The sequence below is a fragment of the Falco peregrinus genome, chromosome 7 (assembly GCF_023634155.1).
Source record: "Falco peregrinus isolate bFalPer1 chromosome 7, bFalPer1.pri, whole genome shotgun sequence".
In the NCBI taxonomy this organism is placed as follows: Eukaryota; Metazoa; Chordata; class Aves; order Falconiformes; family Falconidae; genus Falco; species Falco peregrinus.
In genome coordinates, this window is record NC_073727.1 from 49,001,235 (window position 1) to 49,016,515 (window position 15,281).

A 15,281-nucleotide genomic window follows, 5' to 3' on the forward strand; every position below is an offset into this window, starting at 1 on the left:
CAGTGGAACAAGTAAAAACACACTTGTCCCACTGTTTCACTGCTTCACCTCTTCACTATCCTACCAATGTCACACAACTGAACAAACAGCTTAGTAACAAGCACGCACTGGCAATGTATTGAGAACTCACCTGTTTGCTCAATTTCTCCCATTGAGTCTGGCAGTCTACTAGCCTAGACTTTGCCCAAGTATTTATGCTTGCAATAGGCTGAGCTCTTAAAGCAGACTCTACTTCTTTCATCTCTTTCAGTGATGGTTCAATCAGCTCCATTTCGTTGACAAACATCTGAGCACATATCAGAGAAAATGAATAATTTTTGTAGGTTTTAATTATTCCAGAGAAACTGGAATATAAATATAAAAGCATATTGATATGTTCAATAACAGACTGTTTAAAAAATCCTTCAGTGGCCCAAAACAACAGAACTACACAACTGAAAAACAAAATACAGCTTGCCATATGCAAAGCAAACATTCTCACATGCCAAATGTCAACGCTGGAATAACTCAAGTTTGTAGATTATGTGCACTAAATAACCTGATGTTTCTGGCATACCTCAGACTTACATTCTTCCCCTGGAAACAAACATTAGAAGGTACACTGTAATTACTTAATACAAGATGAAATTCTTGTATTTGTGACCATTATGCATCACTAGCTAGAAAGGAATCTTATAAGGCACACATAATTCCTAAACCCTAGGAGTTTAATCAAAGTTATTTGCTTGCTATTTTTATTGCCCTTGGGAGTTTAATGCGGAAAGCCCTTTTCTCTCACAGATTCAGTTCCCTAATCACGAGATTGGGAAAAATATATAAACGTTCTCAGAGGAAATAATGTCACCTTGTGGATGAGTATTTGTAAACATGGTGAAGACCTTTGAAAAGTACAAAGTGTTACGGCTGCACACAAGGAGCCAATTAAAATATGCCCTGAAGAAAGATAAAACAATTTTTATGGCAGGCTTTATGGAATATGTCATGGACAATATTTAATGATGTTAGTAATTATTTCAAAAGAATACTTAAAAGAGTAAAACTCACTGTGCACTGGTCAAGTTGTCTTTGAAGTCCTTCTCTATCTCCTTGAACAGCCTTTTCTGTCATCAAGAAGTCTTTCACACCATCCATCCACTTCTGAACAACTTTTGAATCAGCCTGAATCAAATACAGTAAATGAAGAGTTGACACAGTGCTGTGATGAAGAATGCATGGCTGTTGCATTTCAACTTCTAGCAGCTTTAAAAGAATATTCTACAAGCTGCTAGCGTTGCCTTGGTTTTGAATCAGACCTCCTTTGGTTTAAATTTTGGGTTTGGTTGTTTGGTGGGTTTTTCCCCCTCAACTTCTCTGTTCTCAAATTTATACAAAAGTTAAATTCACAATAATGATATTCTGCTGTCCATGCCACAGCATTGTTTAATTGACACTGCACTGTTCCAGGCTATCTATCACACAGAAACACGAGATCAATTAAGGAGGCAAGCATGGCTTCAAGTAGTATGTGGTTACCCTTCAAATGAAGGACCTGGCTGAAGGCTGGGATTAGCATTTTCCTGATGACAGAAACCACATACAACTGCTTTCACTACACTCATTTGAGAGACATATTGCACTCCAAGGAAAAGGGAGCCCTACAGAAATATATGCAGTGAGAAGAGGATGGGGTAAGGCTAAGCATACCTGACAAGCAGAAGCTATGTTGGGAAATCCATTTGTCTTTGACAGAAACACAGACATACAAAGGAAATACCACAGACTATTAGACTAACCACTAAAAACAACAACAACAAAAATCTAGCTGTTTGAGGCCAATAGCAGCTACTGTACTCACTATAGCAATGCACAGGAAAGAAGTAATTGCACACAAAATTTCAGAGTTACTTTGCCTAACGTTTGGCAGTTGCCTTATATCCTGCGATGAGGTAGGTTGAGAGGGAGACAGGAGAATTATCTCCTTCCCATATGATTGTGGATGTTCCCAACCACCCTTACAAACAAAACCACCACAAACTTAGAGCAGGGAAAAAGCTTTTCCTTGTCCGGGTTCAAATGAGTTAATGTGATTGTCATTTTTTGATAATATAGTTTGATTTCTTTTAATCAACATTTTTGGAGTGTTTGGTTGAGTTTTTTAATAGACAGCATCTTTTTATTCTGACACAATTGTGTCACAGCACTGTTATTGAGAAGCTAAGTCAAAGCTCACCAGCTTCAACTTCTATTCTGCATGTCACTGAGGAGGAAAGCACACACTTTGTTTCCTTAAAAACCTTGAAATAACAGTTCTTTCAAGATCAATCAATACGTTACACACTGCTTCTCAAAAAAAAATGTTTGCACTAACAAAAACCGATCAGATTAAGATCACATTTTTTTTTTTAGGCCAGTGGTGCCATTAGAGGACAAAGCCACGACACTTTTTTTCATTCACTTTCCATTTTGGGGGAATTTCCAGCAGCTGATTAGGCTGAAAATAATTTTCAAAAAAACAGACCCTAGGAGGCTTAACAGTGAACCACGCCTTAATGTAAAAAAGATAATACATATTTATAAAGGCTGCCATTGGACAAGGCATTTTAGCATATACCAAATTTAGCTCGCTTACAGTAAGCTACTCACACAGGTAGCTGAAGTGAATTAAATGGGTTTACTCACAAAGTTAGGCACACATTTAAATAACTTGTTGAATTATCAGTCAAGTCTATAGGAAGTTTAATGAAGTGAACGCTCCTGCATTGCACTGGTAAATAGTTACCAATGGTCAAATACCCAGTGTAGGTTGATGTACAAGAGCTCACAATTTTTAGACATAACTAAACCACTGGACCACTATCTAAAATTTATTCCAGGCAAGAACAAAGGTCAAATGTGCTGAATTTTAACTTGTTCACTCCTAGAAAAATCACGTGACATACAGTCATGCAGTAGAAAAAAGAACTGAAGGTAATACATAATGAAAGACGCAGCAAGCCATGCATTATTAGCAGTATGATAACAGAGAATAAAAGATACAGAAATTTTCTTCTAGCAAAAACAAGATGTAAAACTACTAAAATGAGCCTTGCCTATTTTCACATAACATGAGTATTAGAGTCTCACAGCGAAACACAGATGATGTTACTAATGCATGTTTTGTCAGCTTGGGGGAGCCTCTGTCACATCACAAATCACAGAAGGGCCACCTGAGCAACAGACCCCACAGGCAGATCTGCCACTGACCTGCTCGTCAGACTAACAAGGGCATTTCAAGCACTGTTCTCCTGTCTGCTCACTGTTAAAATGAGAATAATTATATTTGATTTCTTTTTAAAATCCTAGACATGAGGAGCTTGGGGAAACTATTTTAAAGATGAATTAGGAAAAAAAGAAACATCAAAAATAAACCAACACCTGTGTGTAGTTGCACATGACCACATGTTCTCCAAGGGTGGTCATTCACTTTTTTCCCTCCTTTTCTTCCCCACTTCTAAATATTATTTTTCCTCCTTTAATAGCCAGATGCTTCCTCGTCTCTCAACCAAGGAGCCCAGCCATTCTCCAAACTAATCCTGGTGTCTCTGGTATCAGATCTCCAGTACGAACCCATTCAGTGTCTGCACCAGGACCACATACCCAGTCTCCCGTATCAACCTTTCTTACAGTGAATATTCCACCATGATCGGTTCAATGCCATCCACAATATTTTTATTCAACTTGCTCCACATTCTCATTTTTATCCATACGGTGCTAGCCTACAAATAGCTCTGTATAAAATCATACCACTCCTTTAAAAGGAAAAAATCAGAGACTATAAATACATGACTGTCCATCCATCGACAGCTTTATGAAACATTTAGAAAAGAGAGGAACTGTGTACTGAAAAATTCAGTTTATAAGAAAACACCCCCACTGCAAGTCCCATATTTCTACAGACAGCACCACTACATTTTTTTCCATTTTTAATTATTTAATAACTACTTCCATTGTTTCTTCTGCTTTAATTTAATTTTCAGCTTCTGTACTCCTTTTTAAGGTAACAGGGAAGTTTTTAACATCTCGCTCACAACAAAATTCTCCTCTCAGATCTATATAGCAGCATGCAACTTCAATGCTCTTCTCTCCATAGCTCTTCAAAACTCCTATGGGCATAAAAATCCTTATTAATGAGTGCTTCATAGACATGGTGATACCAACACCATATCACTTTGGACAGCCACAGAGAACAAGGCACTTAAACTCTGACTGGAAAAAAACCTGAATAATTCATTACTAAATAAAAACCTGCCATGCTAATACTGCACACATGTACCCTACATTCACAGTTAAGCATGAAAGAATTTCAGTTTTCTTTACCCAGTTAAAGGTGCAATTTAGGAAAGTAGGTGCATGTACAGACCACTCAAATGAACATGACTGAAGTGCCAAAAAAAAGTTTTGCACTTACAAGAAATTAAGGGAGAAAACAATGCTGCTAAAACTGATGAGGTCAGTAGGTCTTGCTCAGTGTAGCTACAGATAATCAAGGGAACTGGAAAGCTGCAGTCACTTGAAGAACAAGACAAAGTTTTTGCACAAATGATGCTGAGGCGGGCTTACATGCAGAATATTTACCCTGTCATGCTAAATAACTTGTAAGTGTAACCAGAAAGGGAAAGGAAGAGAATGAGGCACGGCAGGATGTTGTACGTTTAGGCCAAAGTCAGAAGAAAAATTAATGAGGATGTGACTGCTGGAAAGTAATCACCAAGGCCTTGGCTGAGTCTTAACAAGTTATTTTCTTTTGGACTCCTGTACAAGCCAGCTCACTTTAGGCAGTCAGCTCCCACTGACCAGCATCAGCTCCTCCACAGCTCCACACCACCTCACAGGCTGCTGCAAGTAGCTATGGAAGGATGGGTTCGAAGGAACCAGACTAAAAACCGAAACTCTTTCAAACATAGGTGCACAAACACATTTTTCTGAACATGTTTTTTAGTGGGGAAGCGAGGCAGACAGGGACAGCTTTTGTCTTTATGCTTCGGGTAATACAGCCTAACAAAAGAAATACACATCTTCCCTCCAAAAATCTGCAGTTCTTCCTCCTATTCATAGGGTGTTTTGTGGCTTCCATTTACAAGCTCACTAGCCTAGACTGGACTACCATACTCATGCTATTCATACAAACACATTGCACACACACAGACTGCTAGGAGCAGCCCAAGTCCTGAAAGGAACAGTTACTAAATAACACTTTACAAGCAGGGGCAAGTTTTTCCCTCCAGCAGTTTTCCCCCCTGAAGTACGACTTTTCATGGGAGCAAGCAAGTGCACTCTGCTCTTGTCATTTACTTACAGTGTTACCCCTACTATGACTCCATGATTACCCCTACTACAACTGACTTCTTGCAGGTTTTGGGGGCCAGGGCGGGGAGACTGGGGGGGGGGCGGGGGGGGGGCAGGCCACACAGGACTTGAGGCTTTCACTATCTCTGAACCATAATCAGCAATGCCTTGTCCAACTTTCACTGCAATGTCATGCAAGTCAATTACCTCACCTTACTAATACAAATTACAGTTTAAACACACATTCCTATACTCAAATAGTCATTAAAGAACCTGTCTGGCTTAAAAAGAAAAATCACACACACAGCTTGACGTTTGAATCCACTGAAATAAAAGAACAGTTTTCTGCTTCAGAAGGAGAGGAGAGCAAGACTAAAAGAAACTTTTGGTGAAAAGTGGTGCTGTGCACACATGGTACCAATGTTCTGAGAAGGGTGCACACAGCAAACTGCTTATTGTTTATAAGTTGTGTGATACATACACTATTAAACGGAAAAGAATGCAAGCAATTGCACATATTAAAATATGTTTAATGCATGTAAAAATACAGATTTCTGTTAGCTAATGCACGTGTGCCTTCATCCTGAGAGGCAGAGAATCTCTAAAAGCACTTCTTGCTTTTTGAGGTTTAAAATATAATAGGAAAACGAAAATAATATGAAACTGAAAGTCTATTTAAACATTATTATAGGAAAAAAAGAAACAGCAAAATATTTGGGCTTTTATAGTGCTCTGATCAACTTGCACTTTCAAGCTGATACTAAAGAACTGTTACTGCCTATTAACTTTTGGGTCACAATAATATTGCCATGGGCTAAATCGTGATTTATTTAATTCTCATCATTTTTTTCCTCTGCCCAGAGGAATATAAAGCCTAGAGCAGGGACTTAAAGGCAACACAGACACACCCATCTAACCAGTAAATACTGAGTCAACCTCAGCTAAGATACTTAAGCACTTATCTCTCCCCTTTCTATAAGCCAGTTAAACATCTAAATATCTTAAAGGGTATTATTTTAATCTCTTCATTTTTAAAGCACTGGGATTTTTTGTCATGCAGGATTTCATATGTGCTTGTGTGTGTGTGTATGTATATATACACACAGACATACAAACAGATAAGATTAAGATTAATTCTTTAACTCTCCTTCTTCACACTTCAGAGGCCACCTGTTGGAACTAGAAAACTCACCATACCTAAACATTTTCTTTACTTCCTTTTTTAAGGGGCTGAACTAATTCTTTATTGCTGTTGACAGAAACCTCAACTTTAAGGAGCAGGTTTTCTGTAGCAGGTATGGAATTTCAATTTTAGATGTCAATTAATAAGGCACTGGGCACCTGACACCAACCACAATAGAGGGCACTCAGCCCCTGGTGGGATAAAGCCTTCAACAGCACAGCTGACATACCCTTGACCTTCAGTGTAACCTTTGCTTCCCATATTGAAAGAGGAATGCTAATTTCAAGTGAACAGTAATTCTATTAGAAGGTAAAATAATATCCTGAGCATGTCAAAAATCCTCTGCTACCCTGCTACAAATACACTATATATGCTTCCAGCCTCTGCCAGACTAGGAACCCAATCAACATTCCACTTCTCAATCAGTATCATCAGGACTTCTGCAGGAACATAAAGGGCTCTAAAACAACTGAATAACGTAACACAAAAAAATTCTTTAATTTTACCTCAAATATTCTTAACTTGGATGTAATTTCCTCTAATAGTTTAACATCTTTGGAAATCTTGAGCTTTAACTTGTCCCAGTGTCCCTGCACATGCTTGAACTCTTGCGTGTAGACCTTTTTCACATCCAAAGAAGCATGTTTCTCCAAAGCCTTTGTTTCTTCAGCAAGTTTCTCTACCCTGGGCTTCTGGGCTTCTAGTGTCTCACAAACAGTCTACAATGGGGAAAAAAAAGAAAAAAGTCTGCTTCCAGTATTAGCTATACAACAGGTACATACCCTACAAGTGCAAGTACATCAAAGAGTTTTGTTGTGCAGAGCACAGATTCAGTAAAGAGTGATAGTCCAGTTACCACAGTTATTGCTGCAGACATGTCCAAACATCCTCTTAAGCAGCAAAATCTTCAGCTGCTCTACTGGTACAGTAGCAGAGATTATAGACTGGGCTGTTGAATTTGGCCACGTAGCTCAACACACCCACGCACCTAGTCCTCTCCTGTGCTGTGTGATACCAGTACTCAAGTTAACAAAGCATGACACTGCAGTCACAAAAGAAACTGCAATGTAGACATACCAAGACCTCAGTTCTTTCATTCCCTCCAGAGATTGTTGGGTTTTTTTAAAAAAAAAAAAAAAAAACACAAAAAAAACCCAAAAAAACAAACAATAAAGCCCAAACGGCATGAGTGTGTCCTTCTGAGTTTTGTAAAGTAAAATTATTGTAATGTCTAGGTGCAATGAAAGTTCTGGATACTTGAGTTTTGAAAGCTACTCTTCCAACTGGAATACAGGGAGGATACAATCTGAATATATTCACTAAGGCATTACTGATATGAAGAGTAACTTGAGCTGAAATAGCTAATTTCCTAATATTAAGGAAAAATAACAGTTGAAGGTAGAAGCCAAGACATGAAAAACCCTGCCACTTCATTAAACTGGCCATTTTGTTTATCCTGTTTAAAATCTAGAAGAAATTTGGAATGAACACATGAAACCACTACTAATTTCACTAATTTAACTTTGCTACTATATACATTTAATTTGTACGTGTGAGACATATGCGCATATATTTTAATAAGGAAGAACATTCAATTTATTTGTTTACATTCTCAATTTTACTTTGTATTTACAGAAAAGAAACAGGATAAAGTATACCATTTCCTCTAACACAATAGGTAGTGAAGCAGCAATGAGACTGAAGAGGGGCGTGCAAACAAGAGCTTTCTGTGCAGGGGGTCACGGACTGAAGCAATCCTTGGCTTGGATCTATGCCTGAAACACTTACCAGTGCCTGCTACAGTGCAGGAGGAGGAGCTGGGCAATCCCAGGTCAGCAAGCAAGTATTTGTCTATGTTTTTTGAAAGAAAAAAAAAGGTACTGGAGGTGCATGATTCTCCCTCCTCACTCCAGCCCCACGGCAGTAACTGATATTTACAAAGCAATTGTCATTCATAGATTTTCCACTACTTCATAGGTTCATAATAGGAAACAAAATACCACTTCTACTGGACAGAATTTGTGCATCAATTACCTCTATGGCTTGCAAGCACTGTTTCCCTTTGAAAGGCAATCTTGAGGCCAGAGCCGTACAGTTACTCTTGTTAACAGCCACAGGATGGAATGGGATGGATTTGTTAACCAGTGAACCTCAGAGAGTTTTTAACAGGCAGGCACGCCGCGGCTGGGCTCGCTACACCCAGGGCCTGGATGAGAGGATTACAAGCCTGCAAACCATGGCCTCACCGGGAGGGCAGAAGCAGGGTCAGGGAGTCCCCACAGCCACAGGGGAGGGACGCAGCTGCCCCAGGACAGCAAGCCTGAGCAGGCCCGGTATGGGCACAGCTGTCAGGCAGCTTCAGGGTGGCTCAGGCAGGTAGAGCTGAAAAGCAGGTCCTCAGGGAAGGAAGGGCAGGCCCTGGCTCCTGGCTTTCCTCACAGCCAGAGCTCAGGGGGCAAAGGAGCAGACCTTGGATCAGGTCACCAACCTGACCCAACCGAGCTCCTAGGAGGGGATGCTCTTGGGGCTCCTCAGCACGAGAGACAGACGCCCTGGAGAGAGCTGGGGACGTGGCCAAGGTAGTCTGAGGTGCTGCAGCACTTCAGAGAAGATCCCCCAGAGCCTTCCCTTCCCCTGGCTGAGCAGTCCTACCTCTCAGCCTCATCTCCTGGCACAGGCAGTGAGAGAAGCTGTGAAGTTCGTAGGCTTGGAGATAACCCAGCCCTCACCTGGATGCATCCCGCAGCAGCCTGCGCTAACCCAGCTCTCAGCAACCAGCCCTCCAAGGCTGCTTCCACCCTTCCACACCTCTATCAACCTCCAGCTCAGCAAATTTTTAGTTATCCCACTGAAAACCAGGCAGGAGAAATGAGGACGGCATAGATCAATAAGCAGCTTCCTTGCTCCGGTGCAAAGGCAAGAGTTACCTTTGCCTGCTGCAGGGCCTTCTCAACCTTGCTGGGCTCACTCAGCCCACCAGTAATGGCCTGCTGCTTGCGCTCCAGCTCACCCAGCATGTCCTTCAGCCGCTGCAGTGAGTCCACATACTCCTGGCTTGGCTGGCTTTCCATCTCTGGTACCGTTAAAGGGAGTAATGGAACAAAATACAAGGTGAGGAAATAGACACAAAATCTGAACTATAGGAGAAATGTGAACATAAAGTTATCAGCATCATTTAGAAACAAGAAATCACGAGAGATATACTTGTACGTTTAATCCTGCCAAGACCTTCTAAGAGCTAAAACTCTTCGGCTGGTGTCAAATTTATTTTCCTTTAAAAAATATGAAAGAATATATACTATATATTATATGGAATATAATGAGTATACTACTACAACCTCCACACACCCCCCAAAAAAAATACTTAAAACTCAATCCCATGTTCAGAATTTTCTTATACCCCTAAGTACCTAAAATCTCTTGGGGCAGGCAGGGTGGAGTAATCAAAGGTCCTTGGGCTTTTGCATGCCTAACCCCCTTCTATTTAGCATTTTTCATTTTATAAGAAAGTTTTATTAGACGTATCTGGTATTTATATGCAAATACACACAGAGATACCTACTATATATATAGAATATGAAGTATAGCACATGTATTACATATGTGCATAATATATAACATATTACACAAAGTTAAATATCTACACTGCATACAGTAAATATATAAGCTAGTGTTTTCATATATGTATATAAACATACATACATAAAGTTAAGTATTGGTGTAGTAACAGGGTTTGGGGGTTTGGTCGTACACACACACATAAAAATAGTAGCTTTCAGCCTGTTGCCAAAACAGACACACTATACAGGAAGACTGAAAAGAGAATTAAAGTTTGGATGGAGCATCTGCTTGCAATCTTTGACTGCAAGTCAGATTTTGCTCAAGCCAATCCTCTGCGGAATCCCAGGCAGCACCTCACTGGCATTTCAGAATGAAAATGTCAGATTTAGAAAACTGCAACAAACAGGATTTCGGCTGTAAGACCCATACTGTGGTAGGCACATCCTCTTGCCTTGGATTACTAAGCAATTTCATTACTGCCACAAATGAAAGTTAATCTAAGCCTTGTTCTGACTCACCAGCCAGCTATTCAACAGCTTACTGTCGGAACCGTCATACTATTTATAACTAAGGAATATGTCAACATTGCTAGACAGAGTCGGAGTTGTCTAGGTTCCTCTTCTCAAAAAGCCAGGATCAATGTAAGGGCAGGGAAGGGGGGATATTCAGTAAAAGGCAGGTAGGTGCACTGTCACTAAACTACAGCAAATCCTCAAGGACAAGGAAATCGTTAAAACAGCCTCCCATTGACAAAAAAAAATTAAGTCACAATTCCCATAAAAATGTCTATAGAGATAGGACTGAGTAGCAGCACTTCTTGAGGTAATTTTCAGAGGTTCAAGGAAGAGCCATGAAAGGAGCTGGACTTCTGTCAAAGCCTGCCAAGATCACAAACGCTGAAGTACCACCACCAGTTGTTTCTCTCAGTTATACAGCTCTGGAAGTTCTTTTACCTTACAGCAATTCAAACCATTCCATAAATAAACAACCGAAACCCTGAACTGACACTTCTCTCTGTTCTTTAACAATACAGTCTGCAGAGAAATTATCACTCACAAAAATACACAAATACAAATTCAACATATTACAATATGTAAGGTGTCTTTACCAAGTAGTATCTGGTTCAAATATACTAATAATGCCTCAAGTGATGTGTGGCATGAAAAAATAAGGAGTATTTTTGTCACACCATGTAATAATAAACAACATACACAATACCAACAAAATGATTCAAAAGTACATGAAATCAGAACAGTCATGAAATAATCATTCCTCACAATAAGAATGGAAGCGTACCCTGTAATTTGAGTGTGGTAGATATGTTATTCATACAGTTTTCCCCATGGATATAATTAAAGCATGCAGGGCTGGTGCAAAACATTATATAGATGGCCTAACAATTTAGTAATTGAGCCTCTCTTTATTACACACAGAATAAAGTGTTAATACTCTTCCATTTGGGGCCATTAGCGAAATGCTTCTTTGAATTCCTTCAGAAAAAAAATGAAAACTAACAAAAAAAAATCTCCTTATAGGTCTGTGTTCTTGCTGTTCAGCTGTAAAATACTAACGGAGCTACATATTTTGTGCACTACATTTAAAATCCTCTAGAAGCCAGCGTGACTGGTTTGAATACTCATAATGAAATTTCTAATGCAACACAAAACTCAAGCAGAAAGTGTCTGAAAAGCAAGCCAGACTCCAAATCACTTCAGAGATGAAATTTCCAAAGGTAATTATGTATGACTAATGTGCTTAAGAAAGCAATAAAAGAATAAGTTTCGCATGTGCACTTCAATTTTACAAGGTCCTCCTAATCTTCCGTTTTGCATTTCTAGTATTATTAATTTCTGTAAGAGCCAGAGACACAAAGCTTTTCAAATTACATTATCCACCTTAAATATGTTTTGCTAATTCCTTAAATGTAGTTTCAGGAATGTTGCATCCTTGCATAATCACTTTTAATACCATGGAACATTATGCTTTGTAGTGTGCACAGGGAAGGTCATACAAATACTCTGTTGGGTGAACCAAAAGATTTTGTCAGCTCAAGCCAAAGCCTCCCAGATTCAGTATGAAAACTCTACCAGAATCCAGTGAGTTTTCAACAAGCTCAAAACAACAAAAAAAAAAAAAATCAGAACATAAGTAACAGGAGGGCTTATAAAAAAATATATATGTATGTATGTATGTTTATATGTATGTATTTACCTTTCTTCAGCTGCTGGTGACATTCCTCTAGTTTCTGACGAGTCAGCTTGAAGTGATCCAGAAAACCATTCAAGCTCTCCTGAACGAAGTCTGGAGACATGGGCTGAGAGGTGAGTGCCTTGCAGGTGGCTTTCAGGTGCTCCAGCTGTGGGCTCAGGCTTACAAGATGAGTTAACTCCCGCTATGGAAGATTGAAAACAAAACCAAATCTCATACTTGCCTTGTTAACACAAAGATTTTAGTAAGCTACTGCAGCACAGCTCCACCACATTACTAGGGCAACAACATTACAGTACTCCTGTGACACAGCTACCAAAATCTTCCAGTCAAATAGGGTGCCATGGATGCCTCAGGAATGTTGAGTTATCCTACTAACTAGGCTAAGCTCCTCTGAGATATCTGTGTTTCTAACAGCTTCCAATCAAAATTAGCAAGTTTTGCCAGACTTACCTGACATAAGTCTTTCAGGACCATTGAGGGCTGGGATGCTGAAGAAGCGTCATTCTTAAGCCAGCCATCCTTCTCAATTACAGTCTTCTCAAGCTCACTCATTTCCTTAAAATAAGCATTTATATCTTCCTGGTACTTTATCTTTCTGGCCACTTCTTCCAGATGTTGAACCACGTCATTCCACCCTGACAATATTTTCTCCATCACAGTTTTTATATCCACTGTAGAAAGTCCCTCTAAAAAGATTACATGTTATAGCTATATTAACTGCAACACATTTTGATTAATAAGCATTTAACCTTTCATCTTTAAATACAGGAGCACACTTGCATTAATATGCAAAATTCTTTGATTCCAGGTCCATTGTCCATAAAACTATATTTATTACTAACAGTGTTTCAGCTTTTTATTTCATCAAAGGTAAAATGAAGAGTGAGATATTCCATTTCCATTTGTTCCCTTCGATAACTTTTGAATTTGTAACAACGAGCTGAATCTTGACCATCATGACTCTCTTCATCATGATTTGTGTCTAAATGTTGATACGTAGATTTAAATAAAATAAGCTTTATTTAAATAAGGTTCCAGTGAATTTATTTTTTTTAATGATTCTAGACTCCACAAAGGAAGAGGGAATCAGCAAGTTGGAGCAAGCAGGAAGGCAGCAATAAATTCATTGAAAAGGTAGATGAAAACCCAGTCAGCCTGCGAGACAGGGAGCAATGCTCAACCATGTCACATTGCACACAGATATGCTTAATAACTAGGTAATATGAACAGCTACAAAAGCAACACAACAAAACACGAGATTATTTCACACTCACAGCGACGACATGAAGCACATGCTACACCATCTTTTTTTGTTAATTCAATGCATTACTTGAGGATGCAGCAGCAGAAGTGAACAGACCTCCTACTCATTCCTTGTTCTTTTATTTCCTCAAGTGCCAGAAGTAACTGATGATTTGGCTATACATGGAAGAAATTTCAGTGCAACGTGCATTCAACAGTACTTCCTTACCATTGCAAGTTTCTGATGCAGATTCTCTTTCAAGGTATCACCTTCTTTATATAAGACATGTTTGCATCATTTGAATTAACAAGCCTGACATCTAGATCTGAGTATAAGGAGGAGAGTCATAGACGAGCAGTTTTAGCCGCACTGCTTCAGCATAAGTGGAGCCCAGAGCTCTGGTGAGGGCAGTCAGCCAGCTTCTACAAGGGCGCTTGAAGGCTCTGCTTGCTCCACAGATCCTCCCTGTGCTTCACACACCGGCCATACACTTGGCGCATCAACAATACAGAAGCTGCAACCAGCCACATAAGAGGAGCGTGCATGCAACAATCGGGCACTGCTTGCACATGCCCCAAGATAGAAATGGATGTATTCACATGCATGCCAGTCCTGTGCATTATTCCACACAGGTGTAGCTGGGCCTGGATTTCAAGAGAAAAGCTGTCATTCTGAGCTGAACAAAACATACTAGCAGACTTTAATGAAGCCAGGGGCTGTAGATTGGTTATTTTCTATACATCCCAACTTTTAAGACCTCAAACAGTTAGGAAGCATTTCTGTACCTTATTTTCTCCTGATACAAAGCAGTTTTTTAACTATGAATTTCTTGTTATGGTCAACAAATACCCGTTTCATAGCCATGACTTATCACAACTTTACAAAAGAGAGAGAAGGAGGCAGGCAGGATTTCTGTCCAGGTTTGAAGACAAGGAACAGCTACAAATTTTTACAATGCAAACTCCAGATCAAAGCAGTGGCTTCCAGCTATCAGCTACCCACCATAAAAAGCTTCATATGTGAAACAGGCAAGGAGGGGAGGATTGGAGAATGCTTAACAGACTGGGCCATCCAGGTAAAGGAGATGGCTGGAAAAAACGTGACAGTTGGGAAATCCAGTGGAAATCAGCATTTTCCAAAACGGATGCTGTTAGTATGTCAGTCTGACCAGTCACCACAGATGAGGCCAGCGATACCATCCTTTCACCTGTCTGAATGCTACCAATCACAGAAACTTCACCAGAAGCCAAGTGCATAGCAGATCTAAAAGACTGTCTCTGAATGATATGAACAGCTCTTATGGAGAAAGTCACATTTCACTATGGAGTTCTGTCATATTATGAAACAAGATTTTGGCAAAGCTGGAAGATTCAACTTTCACTGATGTTAATTATAAGTTTCCAGTGATAAGTGTTTTAATTGACAATCAATCATTTTGTCAAGCATGTAGGCTTCTCTCTTGCCTTTGAGACATAAATGGTGACTGTGTCATCAAAATATAACTGACAGTTTTTACAAAAATAGAGAAAACTATGAATAAAGAGATATATACACACTTATCAAGCTTACACTTGGCTTAAAAATTTCTACTTCAAGGAAGCTGTATTTCAAAATTTTGTACTTAAAATCTACACACAATTTAACCTCCTTCCCCCAAAAGTATGTTACTACTATTTTAAGAAATTATTTACATTTAAATAAAAACAGCTCTTAAAAGGTTGCAAACGAACACACACATTAAACAAAGACTATTAATATTGCTTCTCTATAAGCTTTAAT

The 15,281-nt window shown here is 39.4% G+C and overlaps 1 protein-coding gene across 1 annotated transcript in view; it reads right to left on the reverse strand.

Annotated features, from left to right (window-relative positions):
• UTRN (utrophin) overlaps window positions 1-15,281 on the reverse strand; it is a 351,512-nt gene that overhangs the window by 271,067 nt on the left and 65,164 nt on the right. The window contains exons 19-24 of the mRNA XM_013304556.3: window positions 12,710-12,945; window positions 12,260-12,440; window positions 9,415-9,560; window positions 6,994-7,206; window positions 1,045-1,158; window positions 131-286 (exon numbers count right to left, since the gene is read on the reverse strand). Of these exons, the coding sequence (XP_013160010.2) occupies window positions 131-286; window positions 1,045-1,158; window positions 6,994-7,206; window positions 9,415-9,560; window positions 12,260-12,440; window positions 12,710-12,945 (1,046 nt within the window). The remainder of the gene's footprint in view (window positions 1-130; window positions 287-1,044; window positions 1,159-6,993; window positions 7,207-9,414; window positions 9,561-12,259; window positions 12,441-12,709; window positions 12,946-15,281) is intronic.